Source organism: Ailuropoda melanoleuca, chromosome 1 (genome assembly GCF_002007445.2).
Source record: "Ailuropoda melanoleuca isolate Jingjing chromosome 1, ASM200744v2, whole genome shotgun sequence".
Lineage (NCBI taxonomy): Eukaryota > Metazoa > Chordata > Mammalia > Carnivora > Ursidae > Ailuropoda > Ailuropoda melanoleuca.
In genome coordinates this window covers 210,043,641-210,064,820 of record NC_048218.1, presented here as the reverse complement: position 1 = coordinate 210,064,820, position 21,180 = coordinate 210,043,641, and the positions used below count along the sequence as shown (strand labels likewise).

General features: G+C 55.1%; 1 protein-coding gene across 8 annotated transcripts in view; it reads right to left on the bottom strand.

The window, feature by feature from the left end:
- Positions 1 to 7,202: 7,202 nt before the first annotated feature.
- The window catches only part of RBM33 (RNA binding motif protein 33), a 133,238-nt gene continuing 119,260 nt past the window's right edge, over positions 7,203 to 21,180 (bottom strand). For all 8 annotated transcript variants that reach the window (XM_034639915.1, XM_034639899.1, XM_034639907.1 and 5 more), the window contains 2 exons: positions 13,864 to 13,952; positions 7,203 to 13,536 (listed from right to left, as the gene is read on the bottom strand). In XM_034639915.1, coding sequence (XP_034495806.1) covers positions 13,488 to 13,536; positions 13,864 to 13,952 — 138 coding nt within the window. In that variant the 3' untranslated portion in view covers positions 7,203 to 13,487. The remainder of the gene's footprint in view (positions 13,537 to 13,863; positions 13,953 to 21,180) is intronic.

The following is a 21,180-nucleotide window of genomic DNA, read 5'->3' as shown; positions in this document are numbered from 1 at the left end:
AGGAGGACCGGACTTCCGCTCTGCTGGCAGCTTTGCTTGTCCGTCTGCACAGGCGGACCGTTGGCCTACAGTGACCTCGAGGGTTGTTCTCAAGACTCCGGGTTTCCCAGGGCGGGTCCTGGGCCCCGTGCTGGGCGACTCTCTGCGCTTCAGAAAGGCTCTCTCTCCCCTGGGTGCCCCTGGCCCCGACACCGGGAGAGTCATAGGCACACCGGGGGCACAGACCTCGGCCAGCACGCTTCGGTCCACCAGCCCGCAGCCACGCGGTCTACAGTCAGTGCCTGCCCCCCTGCTGGGGCACCAGGCGGCCATGGTCTGATACCTAAGTTGCTTCTAGAGCCCTCAGTGGGGAAGGCTCCGGCTTTCCTCGACAAAGAGCTCCTGCCGCTGCCATCCGCACCAGGGCATCTGGTAAAACTCTCCCCCTGACAAGCAGGCAGCAAGTGGGAAACGGACCCTCCCCGCACAGCCCCATGACTGTACTCTGGAGCCACCACGTGACCATTTGGGGGCATTGCAGACAAAATGTCAGACTGTGACTCCGCAGTCCTGCCCCCAGAGTCCCTTTGAGACAAGCGTGTTCATGGCAACATGACTTCTATCTAACTGGACGTGATTCAAGTGGCCCCCGACGTGGATTTGGTTAGTTACCGGTTAATCCAATGGAATACTTGCCGGAATGAGCCACAAGAGGCTTGACGGCCTCGTCCCTGCCTGGCCCACGGATGTCCGACCGCGCGAGAGAAGCGGGTTAGCACAGCCCAACAGTTAGCACCCCGCGTGTATGTGAGTTGCTGGTTCAGAGCCTGAAACTCCGCACCGTTTACCGGTTTTCACATACAGAAATGGAAATCTGTGCTTCAACTGATAAACACACAGGAACTTTCCTGGGGCTACGGCCACGGACGCGCCTCGGCAGCAGGATTTCAGGTGACTTCTACTGTCTTGGGCCACAGGACAGTGAAGGCGCAGCCTCCGGAATCAGAGAGCTGGGGTCCGATGCAGGCTGCAGGCTGCCCGGGGCGCCGTGACGGCCTCACCCGGGGTGCGCGGGACTGCCCCACGTAAGCAGCACGCGTGCCGCACACATGCGCATACCGCACACACGTGAGGAGCGTAGGCACCACAGCCCAGCAGGGTGCCCGGTGAGGGGAGCTCCGGCATCTGCTACAAACGACGCCTGACGACCAGCAGGCACTGCTGGCCGCGGCTCTCATGGCCTGGGCCTTCCTCACACAGAGCTCAGGCGGGTCTCACGCGCCTGCCAAGGCACTCGTCATCGGCGATGCCTCCAAGAGTAACAGCAGCACGTGTGCAAGTGCATCTGGAGTGCTTGCCGGTGGTGGTGACCGTCGGATGTGCCCTCCTGGGGATGTCGAGGGTGGAAAAATGGAGTATCTCAGAATCGAGGTAAGATAGTACATTGTAGATGTCTTTTCTAGAAAATGTTAACTTTGTTTTATAAAGAACAAGCACCATGGGGACACCTGGGGGGCTCCGTGGGTGAAGCGTCTGCCTTCGGCTCAGGTCATCATCCCGGGGTCCTGGGTTCGAGTTCCGGATCGGGCTCCTGGCTCAGCAGGGAGCCTGCTTCTCCCTCTCCCTCCGCCCCTCCTCCCTGCTCGTGCGCGCACTCAAATGAATAAATGAAAACTTAAAGGAACAAAACGAGCACCATCAGGCCATACGTCTAAGGAGCACTTCCGGTCCCTCCTCGGGCTTCCGCCGAGTGACGGGAGGCACATGGGCCACAGACTGAACACGCTCTCCTCTGCCAGGTGGCAGTCAGTCCTATGGGGGCTGACAGAACAACAGGATGGGACCTTCTTCCCATCACAATGCAGTAACCACGACCCAGGGGCTCTCCTCCTGTAACAGGCACCAGCTGCGACCCCACACCGTCAGCTCCAGGGTCACCCGGGCCCGTGCGTGGACGAACTTTCCTGACTTCAGCGCACGGGGATGGAGCCCACGTGGAGGGCCGCGGGAACCTCTGGTGCAGGGTCTTGGAGCACATTAGCTCCACGAGGGGCCTCTAGAAACCCGCAGAGGGTCCCTGTAAGTCCCGGCACGTGTCCAGGACAGGGCGCCGTGGGGCCGGGCCAGCCACCGCAGAGACTCCGCAAGACACGTGTCCAGCCATCAGTGCACCGCAGTAAGGCCTTCCCTGGATCTGGCCAAACCTGGCTGGGAATCAAGTCTCAAAAGGGCCAAGCGAACCCTCCATTCGGTCAGCTGCCTTCCAGAACAAAAACGGACAGTAAGGCAGACTCCCAAAATGCTGTGTCCAGAATGTCCGATCCACAATTACCGGACGTCCTGAAAAGCCAGCCACAGGCAAGAGCCCCCGGGGGAACCGCTCCAGTCCAAGGGGCCACACGGGCAGCACGGCACGGGGGTCGCTACGGCTGCGACCCTGCCTGGAGAGGAGTGCTCGAGGCCGAGGCCGCAAGGAGGGCAGGGCGCAGAGGCCTGCTCCTCCCTGAGGGCTGCCACCGCGCAGGGGGAGCGTCAGGAGGGTGGCAGGGAAGGACGTGAGAGTGGTGAGCACCACTGAGTGGCCCGTGGGACTTGCATTCATTTGCGAGTGGAGCGGAGCGGACACGATACCTCCGTTTGGGGCGCACAGCCCCGTGAGCGGACGGGTGTGCCTGCCGCCGTGCTCACGCTACCGCCACAACTCTGACGACATGGCCCTGGCTGTGCCTGCCAGGCGGGATTTCCAGTCTCGTCTGCGCAGGGAGAAGCCACTGCAGCATCTGGGACGCAGTCACCTGACTCCCACTTTACAGGATCCTTCCCGCCGACGTTGGTAACAGACGGCAGAGGTAGGGCGGCTGGGGGGTCCAAGGGGGGCCCTTGGAGACCAGTCGAACCCATGTGACAGAGTTCGGTGGCTTTCGCTGGGGTGGTAGCTGTGGAGCGAAGGGAAGGGCTGAGATCCCAGACACTCCTGGAAGACAGAGCTGGCCGAGTAACAGAGTGTGCTGGAGAAGGCACCGCTGACCCCAAAGCTTGGAGTTCCCACCTCCTGAGATGGGGGGAGACCGAGGGAAAGGTCAAGAGCTCCGTGTATTGAGTTTGAAACAGCTGCTGAACATCTAAGCAGAAAGGGGGGTCTGACTGCCTGGGGTCATGCAGGGAGAATGGGGGAGGTCCAGGGGCACCCACCTTCAGCGGACAGGAAGACGGAGGACCAGGAGGACCCCACCAGGAGACCAGGAGGCAGATCCCAGCCAGGCAAGACGGAAGAGGTGTTCTGGCGGTCACGGGAGGAACGCCACCGCTTTTCCTAAGCTGACGGGTCGACAGGCGTCCTGAGGCGCCTATGGAGTCCATGTGAATTCTTGGCAGAAGTTTTGGGGAAATGTTGGGTTGAAAAGCCGGTCAGTGTGGATTCAAGAGGGAATTTTAGGGAGAAAATGCAGACAGCAAGAAAAGAAAGCCAGCCTTCTCGGTGAGTCTGCAGGCAGTGGGGAGAATCAGGTTCGAGGGGGGAAGGGAAGCGGAGGGTCTGTGCTCCCGGGAGAGGACTGGCTGGGAAGAAACCCGCGGGCCGACCAGAGACTCCACAGGCGCGAGGTCTTCAACAGGTGCACGGAAGGGGGTGCAGTGCAGGTGGGGAGCTGGCCTTGCCCAGGAACGGGGACACACGCCTGCCAGGAGGGGGACAGCTGGCGCCGTGGGGGCTCCTGCGGGCAGCCTGGCAGAGCTGGTGCCCGGCACGGCGGCCGTCTGTCTTAGTGGTGACGTGGGAGGCCTGGGATCACCTGAGAGACAGCAGGGGAAGACGATGTGCGCAGGTGGGGTGACAGCAGAGAGGAAATACTCCCCCACGAGAGTGACCGTGAACTGAGGAGGACTTCCCTGGAGCCCCGGGACCCCAGCTGGGCTGCAAGGCTGGAAGCACAGGGAATCCGAGCTGTCCAGACGAGCACCCTGAGCCCCGGTTCCGGGAGAGAAGAAAACGCAAGGAGTCAAAAGGTGCTCAAGGAGGCGGTTATTAAGTACAGTCAGAAAACCGACTTTGGGTGAGAAGGGAAACCTCAGACCAGGGTGAGGTGGTGCTGGCGGGAGGGGGCCCCGCAGGCGAGAATCGCTGGCCTCCAGCCTGGGGAGAGCTGGGTTCCTAGGGGTGTGAAGCTCCGAGACGCACAGGCCATGGGGTGCTTCCTGGCCATGACCAGGTCGGCATAAGGCCTGGCACTGGGCAGCTCCGCAGGGTCGGGGGAGAGGGAGGCCCCGTCTCAGAAAGACCATGCTGCGGAAATGACAAAAGTCATGGTGGAGAGGAAAACGGGGAGCTAGGTCAGCCAAGGGGGAGGCGCGACCCTCCACAAAGGGCGGCCACCAGTGGGTGGCGGGGAGCTAGAGTCTCACCTCCGGTTCTTGCAAGGATGTGGGGTCTCAGGCCAGGTTCCCTGAGGAAGGAGGAGGGCCCCTCAGTCACCCCAGACCCCGAGGCATTGGGGCAGCAAGGGAGAAATGCAGCCACAGTCCCAGGCCAGCACACGTAGCAACACCCTCCGGGGCCGTGCCTTGGCTCGCAGGGTGGGGTTTGGGCCGCCGCGGTGAGCCCCTCGGGAAGATCCAGTGTGGGGGTGCCGCCCCCGCCCCCAGCAGCCCGAGTGGACTCTGCCAGCTTACGGGATAAGTGCGGGCCAGAGCCAGGGCCCGGGAACACAGCACTATGGGGGTCTTGCGGGTGGAGGGCATGGGCCCAACGCAGTGCCATGGCCGAGTCACCCCGGGCTCATTAGTCCCAGAGCCCTCAGTGCCACCCCCAGGCCGGTCTCCGCCCCCACCCAGCACTATGGAGGGGTGGTCAGGGGTGCCACACGGGGGCCCCGGGAGGGGTGGGCGCGGCAGACCCGCCGGGTGTTCCAGGACGCGGTCCCGCTCCAGCACCACCCGAGCTCAGGTGGGCGTTTTACATCCCATCTCTGCACGGGCCCCCTGGGCCAGCCCCTCGTCTCCTTCTGTAGCGCCCCCCGGCCACCACCAGCCACCCTCTGGTCCCCAAGCCCGCCCCCTCCGTGACACTCTCCACCCACCCTAAGTTCCGGACGTCTGTGAGGCTCCTGGCATTGTTCTTCCTGTCACCACCCAGGCACAAGTTTGGGCGCGCGGGCGGCGCTGGGGCAGTCTCCTGAGGCCAACACACACTCTTCTGGAATTCGAGTGAGGCCCCCCAGCCCAGTGAAAGGGGCTCTGGTCACCCCCCGGCTGGGTGCGGGGCCCCGGCCGGGGCGGCTGAAGGATGGCTGGCCTGAATCGCAGACCCGGGAAGGAGACCCCTCTGCCCCCCACGCAGGCTCCGGCAACAGCCAAGCGCAGCCGGAAAACACCGCTTCCGAGTGTGGATCTCGTGAGCCAGCGTCTGGGAGCCGCCCTCCAGCCCAGCACCGCGCCTCCGGCCTGCCGTCCCTTCCCGCGGCCACACTCCCTGTGCACTGCCCCTCTCCTCAAGAACTAACTCTCCCCTAGTCTCCCTTCAGACTCGCCTGTAACTTCTCTCCTTCAAAACACGGGAAAGTGCATTCTGGTACAAGTGCCTGTCGGAGGCGGCGGACAGAACCCGCCAGCGGTGCGGACTTCTGCTGCCCTTCCGGGGCGGTGATGCGGGCACAGAGCACCTCCCAGCCCCCCGCGTCTGCGGGCGGCTCCCACCGCTCCCCAGCGCCTGCCACACGCACGCAGACCCCCGCACAAACCCCTCCCCAACCTCGGGGGTGCGGCCCTGCGCGGGGAACCAGCGTGGAGAGAAACCTCCGAAGGAGATCCCTTCCACCCGGTACCTCCCACTTGCTCCCCGACCCCTACGGGCACTGTCAGCCCCGTCTTCTGCAGAGATCTCATCACTCAAAGCAGAGGCCAGGCTTTAGACAAAGAACAACTTATCCATGGAATAGGGATTAAAATGGAAGAAAAACGGTTTTGGCTTCAGTCACTAGCCTTCTTCAGATTCTGATTTAGGGTTAAATTAATTCCACTAATTTGTTCCTGAGAAATTAATCCAACATGAAGACCTCTGCTAGGCATGGCTTCCTCCTCACTCAGATCCGATCTAAGGCCTCCTCCTCCTGTCGGGAGAAGAGGGACCAAGGGTGCCGCGGGAGGTCTCCAGCAGGAACATTTTTGTCAGTGAGGCCGTGGCAGGTGCAGCCACCCCCGCTTGTGGGGGCACCATGGTCACCCCCTCCATGTTGGCCTTTGTCACTAGAATTCAAGTAGGTACCATGCAGAGGCCAAATGAGAGAAGGGACCGTGGCCTTGAGGCCCGCAACGGGGGGCCGGGCTGGAGAGTGACAGTCACTCTTAAGAGAGAACACAGGTGGTTTTCTTTTGTCCCATGAAGGGCACAAAGACCTTGTCAGGTGAGCCCATATCACCCACACAACTCGAGGGACTTACTGGGGCGGAGCGGGGTCCCAACTGACCAACACCGTTTCACTGGATCTTCACAAGGTAAGCCCCCTTCCTACAGGTAAGAAAGGTGGGCTTCAGGAGGTGAGGAGAGGTGCAGCCACCAAGCGCCTCCCGCCTAAATGCCGTCCCAGCACAGGGGTGTGTGAGCCAACACCTGGGTCTCTTCTCAGAGGTTTCCGTGAACAGGTGGGGTGGGGTGGCGGGTTATTTTCAAAATACTTTGTTTTCAGAACAGACCAGAACTTAGGAGCGATCTGTAGCAACACAGAAAGCGTGGATGATGCACGAAACGGAATATGGATGCCCAGCTGCACGCACCGTGCGACTTCCCAAATGGAAACCGGGCGCCACACACAGCGGCAGCGCACGGGTGTGACATTGCGGGTGACCGCTGCTCTCCGGCTTCAGTGTACAGATGTCCTTTGAAAAGTAACAATTATTTTAATGTCTTAAAAAATGTAAAAAGAAAATATAACTCCCCCACTTCCAACAAAAGAAAATACTGTCAGTTGAGATCTCTGCAGACCACAGACGTGGGTGAAGACGAGCGGTGGCTCTGACCTTCCTGGGGGTCCACTAATTAGAGACCATTTCCAAGCCGATGCCTACAGCAGAGCGGGCAGCTCTGGGGGGCCTGGGACGCCCCCCACTCCCCGGGGAAACCCCACCCCGGTCCTCTGCGGGGTGGTCACAGTGCCGTCTGTCCACGTGGCTAAGATGTGGGACGGACCGCGTCCGAGTGGCGAGATCAAAGAGAAGGTACACGACAGAAGCAGGAGCTGCAGAGTACTTTATTGACATCTTTCCAATTACAGTACAGTCCGAGACACGCCTCGGGACGGAGTCACACAAATGATACACACACAATACATTTCCTTCCAACCACGTCACTACTGCTCTTCACATAGATTCCTGATAAAGCTGTCACAGTGATCAGCGCAAAGTGAAAAATGGGGTAAAGCAAGGCAACGTCCTTTCCCACAACGCAAATGTAGTGTTGGGTAGAAAACATGAAGGAGACCAACCCAGAGGAAAGCAACTCGGTCATCTGCGGTGTCTGAACTCTCAACGCACTCCCAATAAACACAGCGTCCGGCTCCAGCTCGGAGCTGCCAGGCGCCGGCTCGGCCGCACGTGCGCACTACGGTTAGGAAGGATCACGGCGAGAGCAGTAACAAAGGCTCAAACAGGCCGCCACTTCCAGGGGGAAATAGGCATGCCCCAACTAACACTGAACTCACGCACAAGAGGTCCTGCAAAAGTAGAGGGTGAGAACAAGGGGGTGATTAATCACACGCTGCCCGCCTGCGGCACGGCCGGGCGGCTGGGGGCGCCCCACACTCCTACAAGTCAAACTGCAAAACAACAGAAATCAGGCATTATTCTCTCCAACAGAGACCTGGGGGAACAAACCATGAGTCAAACCTGTCAAAGCAAAGGATGAGATGCGATCGAATTCCCACAAGTGCAAAAAGATTCCCTCCATTCTCATGCCCCCCCCAAGGAAGTCTGAATGTTAGGACTGGACACAGGAGCAAGAAAGAACGCAGCACCGTCAGCCGACGAAGAAGTCCGTCATCAACGGCAGGTGGGGAGGAGGAGGAGGACATCAGAGACCAGCAAGTCAAAGCAAGGGATTCTCCAGAAGGGAAAGGAGCGCTCAGTGGTGGCTGGCAGGCAGGCTCAGGGGAGGAAAGTGCAAGAGAACAGGAAGGAGAGGGGAGCACGGGGGAGGCCCCCAGAGGACGAGGCGCCTTAACACGGAGAAGCAGCTCGGAATGGAAAGATTTCAGGCTTCGCTGTGGTTGAACCTGGAAGTTAAGGGGTGGAATTAAAGACGAAGATGGACAGCTAAAATCCTCACAGAGGAAAAGCGATTCTGGATCCCATGCCTGTGAAAAGCAAAGATGGATTATCAACACAAAGGCTCCCCTGCCCTTCGGCTGAGAGTACAACACCTACGTCAGCTAGTCCGTCTAAGGCAACACTGCGGTGCGTAAAACTGAAACAGTCCCTAAAAAATTAGCTTCCACTACGTGTGCCCTTACGGAGAAAACTAATTTAAACGAAAATCACGCTAAAAAAAGTCAGGATCTACTTTCTAGAGTATATTAATCACTAAATACAGAATATATTAAAATAGTACATCTGTCCACTCTGCAATGTATTAAAACTATAAAACTCCATTTTTTTCTTTTTAAAGGCCCTGTATTTTTCTACATTGTTTTAAAATTAAATAAAACAGAGCAACACACCAACATGATCTTTTTACATTTTAGTTGGTTAGAAATAAAAGGGAAAAGCAACTTCTCACTAAAGATACCTGCTCTCCCTGGCCATCTTAATGAAAAGATTTCCTACCACAACACGGCACAGAAAAGAGAGAGTTAAGAGTTTTAAAAAACATTCTCTAGAAAAGGCAGGTTACAACGTGTAAAACCAACGATCCTTCCCAACCATTCGCTACCAGAAGAAGGTATACCTGGGATCCAATATGAATCAGTGAGTTTTGCTTTGGTTCTAGGACACAAAACCATAGGCGTTTTAAATGATGACAATTAAATAGGTTGCAAAAAAAACCTTACACAAAATCCTTAGGATTTACTAGTGAATCAAGGCCAGATGCCTTTGGAGAATTCATATTTACGAATATCCAAAATAACATGTCATTCACAAGTTTTAAAAATCGTTGAAAAGGTTAATCGAGATGCTCGTTAAACACAGTAAAATATCTAAACTTTCCCCTACATGATCTAAACTCCTGCAGCTTCCTTGGGGGGGGGGGCAACTGTCTCCTGGCCCCGTCTCTATCACCCGCCCCCTCCCACCGTTCGGGAAATTCCCTTTTAGAACAATATCACTTAAAAATTTGTAAAGAACCAAGGGCTACTTCTCAGAAGCACCCCCCCACTCCAAATAAATAAATAAAAAAGGTGGGTGGGGGGGTGAGGGGGTGGGACTCTACCTGACTAAAGGAAATAAAATTAGGTCTACCAGTGAATATATGAAACCAGAACAGTCCTCCAAGCAGGGAGGGAGGAAAAATTTAAAATGACCCAAGAAGGGCAGTGCACCCGCCAGGGAGCCCAAAGCCGTCTGCTACGGGCAGCACAGGCTGACGGGGATGCACGTCCTGATGGCCAGGCACGTGGGCTCTCTGGGGAACTATGCGGGACGAGGGGGGCTCTAGGGCGCTCCAGGCACTCGGCACACAGGCCTCTACCAAAACCCAACACCAGGGTCCCTGTCAGTCCAGCGATCTACCAGCATGGTGAGCTTACCTTCAATTAAATAACAAAGAAATTAATTTTAAAAAACCAACAAAATAAACAGAACAAAACAGAAAATCACAAGCCAAAAGAAAATGAAAGAAAAAAAGAATGGAAGTGATAGGTTCTCAAAACCAACCCTCTGAGCAAGGCCCTGCCTCCGTGCATCTCTACCCCACCGGAGCCAGTCCGGCCCCCTCCTGAGGAAAAGCTCAAGGCCCACGCAGGGAAGGGTGGCTCTCCCTGACGGGTGGGGCACCCTCCCATCCCCCAGAGAGAGCCTTCTGCGAGCCCACCCTCCATCTTCCAACTTGACTGGCTGACTCCTCCTAAAAGAGCCCGTGTGTCCGAAGTTCATTATGGTATACTCATTACAACTCCTTCATTCTGCAAAACTCTCCTCCCCCCACCCTTCCCATCGTTCCTCACTCCCTCCACCCTGGACAGCTCTCCCATTCCCCTTCCACGGGCAACAAAGTCTTCTGTTTGCAAATTAAGCAAAATGTTCTTTGAGAAAAGACCCCTGGGTGCAGGATCTAAGCTCTGTCACAGTTTAGAAATGCTACAGAACCAAGCGTCAACAATCGTTTATCCAGGACTGTTACAAATCAAGAGAAGAACGGCCCAACGAAAAGTAGCTCTTATGAAGCCCCCCAGCACCTCCAGTCCCGCCCCCCCCCGGGGCGAGGGTACAGGCACCTACTTGGGATGTTGCCTGTCCAGAAAGGGGGAACCCCTCAACATTTCTTTTTTCTCCTTTAGAAAAGTACCAGCAGAAGGACTTCGCAAGCGGCCGGACCCACGGTGATGCAAGGTTATGCTCAGGTAAGCGGCTACGTGACCTCGTATTTACAGCACAAAATCAAAACAAGACAATGCAAAAAGAAAAAGTAACTTGGCTCCACATCATCACCTATTATGTTTACCTTATGCGATATACTGGTATTTACTGACTTTAAGCCTCTTGAATTTGGGAACAAATAATACACAGGTCAGGATAAATGTATTGACTTACTACCATCTTTATAAAAATCGAATGTACACACAAACACATCAACAGTTATGGAACTGTATCCATGTAACTTTGATAAGACAACACAAAAGAACTAACAAAGAGCTAATAAGATTGTTGCTGAATTGAAAGCATTTCCAGTAACATTGTAATTGTAAAAGGTCCGTATTTACACCGTATGCTAAATGCTGCTGCATCTCGTCTTAAATGCATGATAAAGAAAGAACAAAGATAATGGTTGCAACAGATCTTCCAAGAGGGCTCAGCTGACGGTGGTCTGACTGCCCTGCAGAAAGTGCGCGACCACGGCAATCGCATTACTTTCTAATTCTGCTTCTTTCCTTTTCCGCAGTCCCCCTCAAGGAAACTAAGCTTCTGCTCCTGGCCCGGGGCGGGGGCCCTGAGGAGGGCCGCTCCCGATGGCTGTGCGCGCGGAGGCTGCAGCGCTGAGCCTTCTAACCACCTGGCCCAGGGCTTTCAAGAACATCACAGCAAGAGGACGCTTCCGCGTGTGTGCACACTCACGGACACACACGTCCCGGACACCCGTGTCCTACTCAGTGCCAGCAGCAGACCTTAGAGCAGCCACAAGGGCTGTCTTCAACAGTGCCGCCCACGTAGGACTGGTTAGTTCATCAGCACTAACTAGAAAATGCATGTTTCTGTGCCTACCTTCCAGAGACAACGTGCAGCTTTTCAGTTTCAAGGCTACAGCACACTCAGACTCTCCCATCTTACGGCGTCAGTTGGTCCTCGGCGAGACAGTAAGTCCATCAGCTGAAAGCCTGCCCACTGGCCCTCGAGGAGGAGTGGTCAGAGCTCTCAAGGAGAGCTTCCAGGCCGTCAAGCTCTTCACTTCAATGCGGCTCTCGGTGGGCCAGACCAAAGAAACTACGCTTTTCAATACATCAACACATCCGTGTCTACCTGTGACAAGCAGACAGGACCACCCGCGCCCGCCGGCTGAGGGCAGGCTCCCAGCCCTGACTCTGCCACCCTCCGCTGGACCAGCAAGGCCGCCCGGCGCGCGACACCGCCTTCCACAGCTCTGTCGGGCCTTCGGAGACCAGCGAGGCCAGGCACCTCCGCTGGAGGGTGTTCTAGTGTACCCTACGAGTGCCTGTTTCCTGGCACAACGCCTTCTGCAAAGCAGCCCTCAACAATCACCTCCATCTTCCAGGCCGACTCTCAGCACAGGACACGCTTCAGATCCACACTGTGGCCTCACGGGGTCTGCACACTCCCCTCCAGTTCAGCTAACTTCAACTGAAAAAACGCTAGAAAATGTCACCTGGGGAAACACAACAACACAGGTTCCCAGGGCCTGTGTCCCAGCCCCCAGAAGGCGGAGGTGGGAGGACGCCCGGCCGCAGGGGCTTTGGGGTCTACAGGGGGCTGCGCTGGGCTCACCGGAGGCGGCAGGTGGCAGCGGGCTACCATTTCCTCTAATTCTACTAATAAACCTGACGTGAAATCTTAGGTATAAAACACAGCTACAAAGTCAGAGGATGCCCTAGTATCTAGTACTTGCTCAAAAGAGGTCAGGTCCGCATGAGAATAAATCCACAACAGTGAATCTCCTTCATGAGCAGAAATACAATAAGGCACTTTTTTAAACATTTGCCCAGAATGAATTTTACTAAAGGCTGCTTTATGGGGAGTAAGTGTCTCAGCTAAAGAACCTACCCAGAGCTCAAGAGGGCTCATGGCGATACGAACACACTGCGATTTCACTTTGGGCTTGGCAGTCCCTCACACCACACTCCATGAGGGGTGACCTGCTCCTAGTCTGCGGAAGGACGGCGCAGCCCTGCTCAAAAGGCCTTCCAAAACAAGAAGTTAATCAAAGCAATGATAACCAGGTTCCCAAAGAACGCCCTATGTCACCGAGCCAGGGACACAAATATGCCCCTATGGGCTGCTTTTAAAAAGAGGAAAAAACCGCGACACAGGTCTGTTCAAGCTCCGGGCCGTCCCTCCACCTCGCGTGGTAGATGCGTGCTGCAGCCCGCCCGGCAGGGCGCTCCGGAAGGGCGGCGAGGCGGCGGCACTACGGGCACCTTCCCTGGGCCCGGGGCGGCGGGCGGGGCCTGCCAGGTGTGCTGCCTGATTTGGGAAGGGTAGAGGGGTGGGGAGTCCCCTCCGGAACTGGGAACGCAGTCAGTGCTTTTGGAGTACTCACAAGAAGCAGAATCCGCCACACGATTGGCACCATTCCCAACCACCCTCATACCCCGCTTTCCAGGATATGCAACTGTCAGTCGTAATCACCCACATTTTAATCTACGTTTTTCCGAGAGCCTTTTGAGGGCTTTCTGAGAAGACAGCGCAAGTTACGCTGGGCTGGGAAAACACTTGTCTAGCCTGCACTGAAGATAAGTGCAACCATTATCAAGTATTCTTTGCTGTGAAAAACTACTTATAATTTGTGACATTAATGTTCCTTCCTGAATCTAAGTCACTGTGACCGAGGACACAGTACGATCACGAAGAACGATGTCTACATGCACTGTGAGCACTTGGAAAACAAAAGCAAACGAAAACTATAGTTCTCTGTGGTGACAACAGAACATGAAGCTGTCTAACAGCAAACCCCAGTCCGCCGTGTCCCCAAGTTCAGCTCTGCTGGAATCGACACTGGGCCGTGCGGCGCTCCAAACAACAGTTAACGCAAGACCGCGGACGGAGAGGCCTACGCTCGCGGGGATTCTGCGCTGCAGCTTCCGTGAAGAAATCCACAGCGCGTACAGTGTCAGGTCAGCGTCTCCTGCTAGAAATCACTCAACAATCAGGGCCACGTTTATGTGGGACAAATCTATCATGTGCCTGTGGAAAAGCAAACACACAGTCAACATGAACTGAACTCCACACCAGCAGTCAACTCACCAAGGGACAAGAACACCGAAGTCAAGCGGGGGGTCCGGAGTAACGAAAAAGGTATAAAAATGCAGATGGACAGAGAAGATCGATGCAAAAACAGGGGGGTGATGACCCACATTACAGAAGTGTGAGCCGCGTGCGCTCCTTACACACTACTGGTGCATTTGTACAGCAGCCGGTGGGCACACGCACGCGTGCGAGACCACAGCCGCTTTGGCAGAGAGGCTCTCCCGCCCCCTCCCAAAGCACCCTAACCACGGAATACACCGGTACCTGTGGAATTTCTGCTGAAATGCTAACGCATGAGCTGGTTCCTTGAACTTAGCTATGGCTTTCCGTTGCTGGGGAAGCATCTGTAAACTCTAGAGGAAGAGAACAGAGAAACGTTTTAATATCATGTACGTGCTTAAAAAAAAAGAAAAAAAGAACACCCAACATATTTACACATAAGCTTTAAGACAAAATTCGAGTCCAGGCTGATACCTGGATCACTGAAGAAAATTCTATCTCCCTAGCAATTTTTCTTGTCTTATCCAGAGTATCTATCCCAAAATGGTCACCCCCACGAGTAGCATGTGTAACCTCCAGCCTGGTGTTCATCCGGCCACATGAGCCACTCAATCTTCTCTCAACCTTCTTTGTGAGGCCTGGTGGCAGACCCTCTTGGAGAGTTGCTTCCTGTCCGCATGCCTTCCTGCCAGGCGATTCTCTGAGGGGCCCTCACAGAACTTTTTAAAATACTCATCGGACAAGAGGAAAACTGCTGTCTGGCAGCGGGACTCCGCAATTACCACTGGGGGGAGGTGAAGCTTTCCTACATCTAGCCGGTCGGGAGGCACAGCTTCGCCGGTGGCGGCTGCCAGCACAGTGTGGTCACATTTCGTACTGAGAAGCTGATTCCTAAGTGACATCACAAATGAAATCTTCAGGAGCTAAACGCAACCATTCCAGAGGCCACTACTGTCTACAGCGAAAACCAAGTTAGTTCGTGAAGAAGACAGACAGAAAGAAACGATCCGTCGAGTGAAGAGAACCTTATTCGTCTGAAAAGCAACATCTGGACAGAGGTATCTCATGCCTGGTCCTCTCGCCTGCCCTGAGGAGGACACACGGCTCTGAGTTTTCCCTGAGGCCTTGGGGTTTAGGATCCGAGGATCTGGGAGGGGCAGGTCAAAGGAGGAGACCTGTGTGATCTCTCAGTGAAAACCCCTCTTGAGAGCCTCGTGTTTCCCAAGTATCCTGGGGACGCAGCCAGCTCGGCTCGTGTGTCTGGGGCACGGTGCAGGCTCCAGCCTCTGCAAAGGGCAGGGCACCCGGCAGCTGAGGCAGGACCCCTGCTCACCCCAGGACACACTGCCCGGGGACAGCACAGGACCCCATGCTTCAGTGTCTGCGCTTCTGTCTAGTGAAGTCGGACAGCCAGGAAAAAACTGATGGTAACACAGGACCCCTGGAGTGTTGACCTATGAGACGATTTCATTTTAAAGCACGTGTCAAAGATCTACAATGGAAACACATGGCTGAAACATCAAATACTCTTCATTTTAGTAACCACAGAATGTCTACCAGTTAACACGACCAGGAGAGCGCTAGGAAAGCAGCCACCTTCCCCAAAGTCACTTCCGGTGCTTTACAAAGAACGACACCGTGTCAAGTGTGCAAACTACACTGGCTGTGCACACAGACCCCGGAAGAGGAGCGGTCAGCCGGGAGCCCGCCCAGCCGGCGGGGACGGCCCCTCGGGCAGCGCGGGCTGGGTCTGCCCGCCTGCTGTGCTGAATGAAGCAAGCTTAGGACAACGCGACATTTCTTCTCTTCTTTGGGATATAAACACGAGTCCTCGGTGGCTACACCCTCGGCAACGCGGCCTCTCTGGCCTCGGAGGCACACCTGAAGTGCGGGGGACAGGCCCGCTTTCCCTTCCAAGCGGCCGGCCTCACCCTGCTGCCCACGCCCAGTCTGTGCCTCGTCCGTGACTGAGTTCAGGCTGGTGCAACTCTGGAGCTCGGTCACCGGGTGGGGCGGGGGGACTACGGGCCAAGACCCGCGCCTCGGTTCATGGCAGAGCCAGCTTCAAATCCCACCTTGTCCCCGAGCACCCGCACAGGGCCCACTGCCAGGCCCTTCTTTTTGCTTCTGTGTGCCTCTGGCCTGCTCTCCTCTCCTCCAGCCACGGTACTCGCAGGCGCCGAGGGCAGCGCTCCCACAGCGACTGCCACCAGCGCTGTGACAGACCTCATGCACGAGTCAGAGGAACTCATCTAAGCTCGCCTCATCTAAAAATTTAAGAATTTTATTAGGAACAGACAGGAAAAACTAACTACTTATGACAACCCAAGTAATTATTGACACTACAATTCACACGTGGAATCTGGACTATGAAAATACCATGTTCTTTTTTTGAGAAAAAAAATGTTTCCAGATTTCTAGGGTGATTTCCTTTGGGTAACTTCACAATATGAAATGAAGGCATGAAGCTTCATTTTTACCATTTACCACATAAACGTAAATGGTAAAGTGCCTGACGCAAAAGAATTTATTTGTACCTAAATAGTTTATACCTCAGGCTGACCGAGGAGGTGCCAGTCAACACAGCATCAACTCTCAGTGAAATTCCTAACAAGGAAGGACCAGGTTCTCAAGTAACACTTTGCACTGAAAGCTGAAAGACTTCCTGACGCTCGCCGGCTTCCGATCGGAAAACACCTACGTCTGCAAACCAGCAGCACACATTCGCACAGTGAAACACCACTTCACACAGAAGCCAAAACTCAAAATGCGTCTCAAGGCCTCTCCCACAAGTGCCTTACCGGCATGCAGGGGGGAAGCGGACACACCAACTCTCATCCTGACCGGCTTCTCATTTTCAGAGTGAGACCACTTCACTTCCTGAAAGTAACTGTGCTTCTCTACGTAGCAAAATGCACGGAGCTTTGGTTGGCAGCTGCCTGCGTGGACACCCTGCCACCCCACACGGGGCCCGCCCGCTCTGTCCTGACATGCAACAACGCGAGCAGTGACAAGCTCTGACAGCCTGTGGTTGGATCCCAGGAAGACTTCTGTGTCGTTCAGAGCCCTGGCCTCCTTCCCCCATTAAGAAAAGCTCCTTCTCCTTCTAGGAAGTGCCTGTTTGCCTGTGTGCATGCATGCGTGTGTGTGTGTGTGTGTGTGTGTGCGCGTGTGTGCGTGAGTGCATACGCTCAGATAAACTAAAATGCTATGGAGACACAGGGTTCTGCAGCACTGAACATCTGTTTAGACTTCTTCCCCTCCAGGGCCACCTGGCTTGCTCAGTTAAGCATCTGCCTTGAGCTCAGGTCACGATCTTGAGGTTCTGGGATCGAGTCCCGTACCTCTCTCTGCCCCTCCCAACTCATGTGTGCACGCTCTCTCTCAAATAAATAAAATCTTTAAAAATAAACTTCTTCCCCTTACACCTTCAGTGAGTAGCCAAAAACGGTACCAGTTGCTTTAAACACAAGTGACACTGCTTGAGAGCAGCCCCACTGCAGCCCTGACCCAGACACCCATGGATGGGCCCCCTCTGAGGCCAGCCCGAGCGCCATGGAGAGCACAGAAGCCTCCCCTTGCGGCCAGTGCCACCGACCTGCTCTTCCCCAGGCCCAGCAGGCCCAAGTCCCCACGCGGCACAGGGCGCCCGCAGCAGCACACAGCACTGACGGCAGGAAGCGTGCACCGCACGGTGGGCCGGCCACACGCTCACGCAATCAGCCCCCGTCCCGTGCCTCCGACACGCACATCTGCTGCTGCAACGGCCTGGTCCGCTCCCGTCTGCTCTGGTGCCCAGTCGGGGTCGTTCCTGAGGTCCCAGGGCTTCGGCACATCCCCCCGTGGTTCCGCATGCCCTGCGGCATGCCGCTCATGCTGACAAGGCGCGACAACCTTCGATGGCCACCACTCCCCTCGCTGCTGTTCCCGCTTCCCTCCAAAGAGCTCTCGTGCTGTCGCACTGGTCTCCTGAAAACCTGTTCTCCTTTTGGGTTACTGACACGGTGTTTTCAGGGAGGGTTTTTCCCCAGTGCAGCTTCAGACCATGTGTCCACACTTGTATTTTCTTTACGCCTCGTGGCATGGGTCTGTCGTCCGTCTACTGCTGACCACACCTAGTGCTTTCTTTCCCAAACGTCCTCGACTTCGCAACGACTAAACTGCCTTCACTCGAGTCGAACCTTTTCTACCTGGCCGACCAGACTCGTCGGTGGGTCAGAACGAGGTGCACCTTCAGAGCAGGTCCGACTCCCGGACATGAGCTCCACGTGGGGCGGACTGAGATGCACTGCAGGACAAGACGCCCCGGAACTGCAGTGTCGTCGGGAGGCAGCGGGCAGGCTTGGTGTGTCCTGGAGGGCTGTCTTCTCCAGCCTGGAGCAAGTTCAGGAGCGCGCACCCTCTGGGCCAGCAGTCCCCTCCTGAGGGCACACTCGGACACCTGGCGCACCTGCGGCTCGGCTCGTCCTCACAGTCTCGATCGATGCCCCTCGAAGGTGATGTGGAGGCCATCTCTCCCATCCCCCGAGGTGTGCCAGGGCTTGATGGGACAGTTACAAAGGAGCGGTTAAGTTCTCCTGTGGGTGATGAGAGTCTGATGGGAGGACAAGTGCTCTGAGAATTACACACCAACCGGCAGAACTGGGAACTTGCCCCGAAGCCTTGTCTCAGAGCCCGACCCCGGCTGTGACCCCGGCTGTGACCCCGGCTGCACGGTGAGGGGCCCGTCCAGCCTCAACCACAAGCTGCCCGGGGCCACCTCCCCTCTCGTCTCAGCTCAGGAACGACTCACAGGACTGCTGGGAGAAGTGACTACAGAGGGCAGCAGAGAGAATGCCCACAGCACTCCTGCCTGTTAGGTCACGGTGACCCGAACACAGAACGGCCAGAGTCTCACTAAGTGATTTCAAACGTCCTGCTTTTGTGAGGAAACTACTTTTCTGTTCTTACACCATGACGTTTCATTTATTTATAGGATAACAAATTTTTCTCCTTGGCACCATTTTAGGCATAACCTAGTACTCGGGGAAACAAAGACAATGAAGCAAAAAACCCACAGGTGTTTTAACTAGCTTACTTCCTGACCTCAAGAGCCCCCTTGGCTCCCTGCTTCAGGACAGAGCAGGAGGTCAGGGTCACTCCTGCGGGAAGCCGTGCAGGTCCCCGGAGAGCAGGGGGCGTGTGCTCAGCGGCTACAGCAGCCCAGGCCCTCCCCGAGAGCGAGGTGCCTCCCACTGGGTCTGGGGCTCCGGGCACGGCCTTGTCTCAGACGCAGCCTCGTGGCATCGCTGCTGCTGAGCGCCCCGTGTGGCTCTCTCGCCGCGCCCTCTCCCCTGAAACTCTGAATACGTTCCTGTACTTTTCAGCCCTTGCTACCTTCCGTTGTAACACGTCCACAAAACCTTTCCGTCTCTCCTTCTGTAAAGAATGGGTCAGTACAGGACTTTAACATGGACTTCCTACAGAGACTTCTGAGCACCGTTTAAGGGGACACTGCACTAATCTGAAAGAAACGTGGCGACCTTGCCACAGCCCACTGTCAGCGTTCAAGCAGCAGAGCTCACATGCAGTGGCTGTGACTTTCTCTAATTTAAAGGCCCAAAGGAACAGGGGACGACCTTCCTGCTCTCGACACCACCACTTGCCGTTACACCAAGTGGACGCGAGGTGGTGCCAGAGTCCAACACACACAGAAGCTCCACACACACACTTCCTGCCGTCAGGACCGCAGAAGGTCTGGGTTACCCAGAGCCATCCCCGTCCAAGCCCACTTATACTTAAACCATAAGCGAGTCTTGTTATAAATATCTTTCTAAAATGTGTACTTAATATATCACTCTTCAGCTATCTAACATTGGCACGGACTTGTTATAGGAGTTTTTTTTTTTTTAATTAAGAAACTTGACATTTTGTGAATGCGGTATTTAAAAATTTACAAACTCCCCCTCAAAACCATCCTATGGGACTAAGACTGGCAAAATGTGAGCACTCCGCTTTGTTCCCCGGGATGGAAAAACAGGCCCTATCTAAGTGCTACATTCATCATTCCACAGGGACTTCACCAGGGGCATATGAAAGCTCACCTTCACCCCATTTGAAGGGTCACTGATGTAACCTAAACAATTCGTTCTCCTATCTTTCCCTCGCTTTCTAATTAGAACAAGGCATTAAATAATCCAACATTGTTTTTGTTTGCCTTTAGGTTCCCTCAGTCAAACTTTACTTATAACACCCTGATCTCTAATTCTTTTCCGAACAGGAAGGAAAAAAAAAAAAAATAAAGGCCATTCAAGAGATCTATAGGCCCCAAATGCAAAATTAAAAATTCAAGTTTTAAGATGGGTAAGACCAAGGTTAGGTGGCTTAGCAATGGCTGCAAGCAGCCACTGACCCTCAGTGTGATGAGAAGCAAGCAGCACCACTATTCAGATGTCAGCACCACTTTGATTCAGATTCAGATGTCTGTCAGCAGAAAGAAAACCACATCCCAGCTGAGGACACTCGGGAGAATTATCAAGACCGCGTGTAAGGAAGCAAAGTGGCTCACGTGTAGAAAGCGGCCATGCTGTCACCCCCCCGGGCCACATGGAGACAGAGACACGGGGACATGAAATAGCCCACGAGCCCCCACAGAAAATGCCAGTCCTCAGAACTCCCACATTAGGCTCTGGCTTGTTAGTCTGGACTCACTGGTCCTGGAGCCCAGATTCTCCACCACCACGTGCAGGAGAGTCTCAGACCAGGGCGAGCATGTTAATAAACCTGCCAGGCTCCAGTGTCACCTGTGCTCCTGCAGATCCGTCCCCGTCGTGGTGACCTGTCTGAAGGGGCTGCCTGCGAACACAGCACGAGAGCCCCGGGTGACCGACAACGGTCTCCACCGCACCACCGCGCGACCGACGGCACTGAGCACGGAAGCCCAGTGTTAGCTGTCTATTATGACACACAAATAGAAACCAACCCTAACCATCTCCCTAGGAGTCCAAAAATGACGGTGGAAGTTGCTATGCCTGAAGAACAGGGCGGGTTCTGGAAGGGCTTTCATCCACGCCTCACGTTTTGAGACTCTCAACAGCAGACAGATTTCAAACATGCTGAAAATCAACTCTGGCCTGAAAACGCTCCCCATTCACTCCTGCAGCAAGAGGCTATAAAACATCTTGAAACGAAAGCTCGCAGAAATCTGATATTCACACTCCACGCCTTGCCCACATGAGCTCTGACCGGTGCAGACGGCGGCTGGGATGGGGACCAGAGAGACACACGGCTCAAGGAACACCAGGTCAACCTGCTTCTCTGCTGCTTTACCTACAGGACTCGAGAAGATGCAGACACGAGGGGTCTGAACAGAGCTTTCTGCTCACTGCAGAACTGGAGACATACTGCAGCCAGCTCAGTGGACATGTTCAAATAAAGACATCAAACTATAGTCTACGTTATTTCACGTCTGTAAAATCTAAACCAAGTCTCACAGTAGTTAACATGTGAGCTATTTCTGGGAATTATGGTCAAGAAGGCTTAGTGTTTTAAAAGTTTTCAGTTATTACAAACAAAAGTGTGTGACAGCACAAAATCTACCTG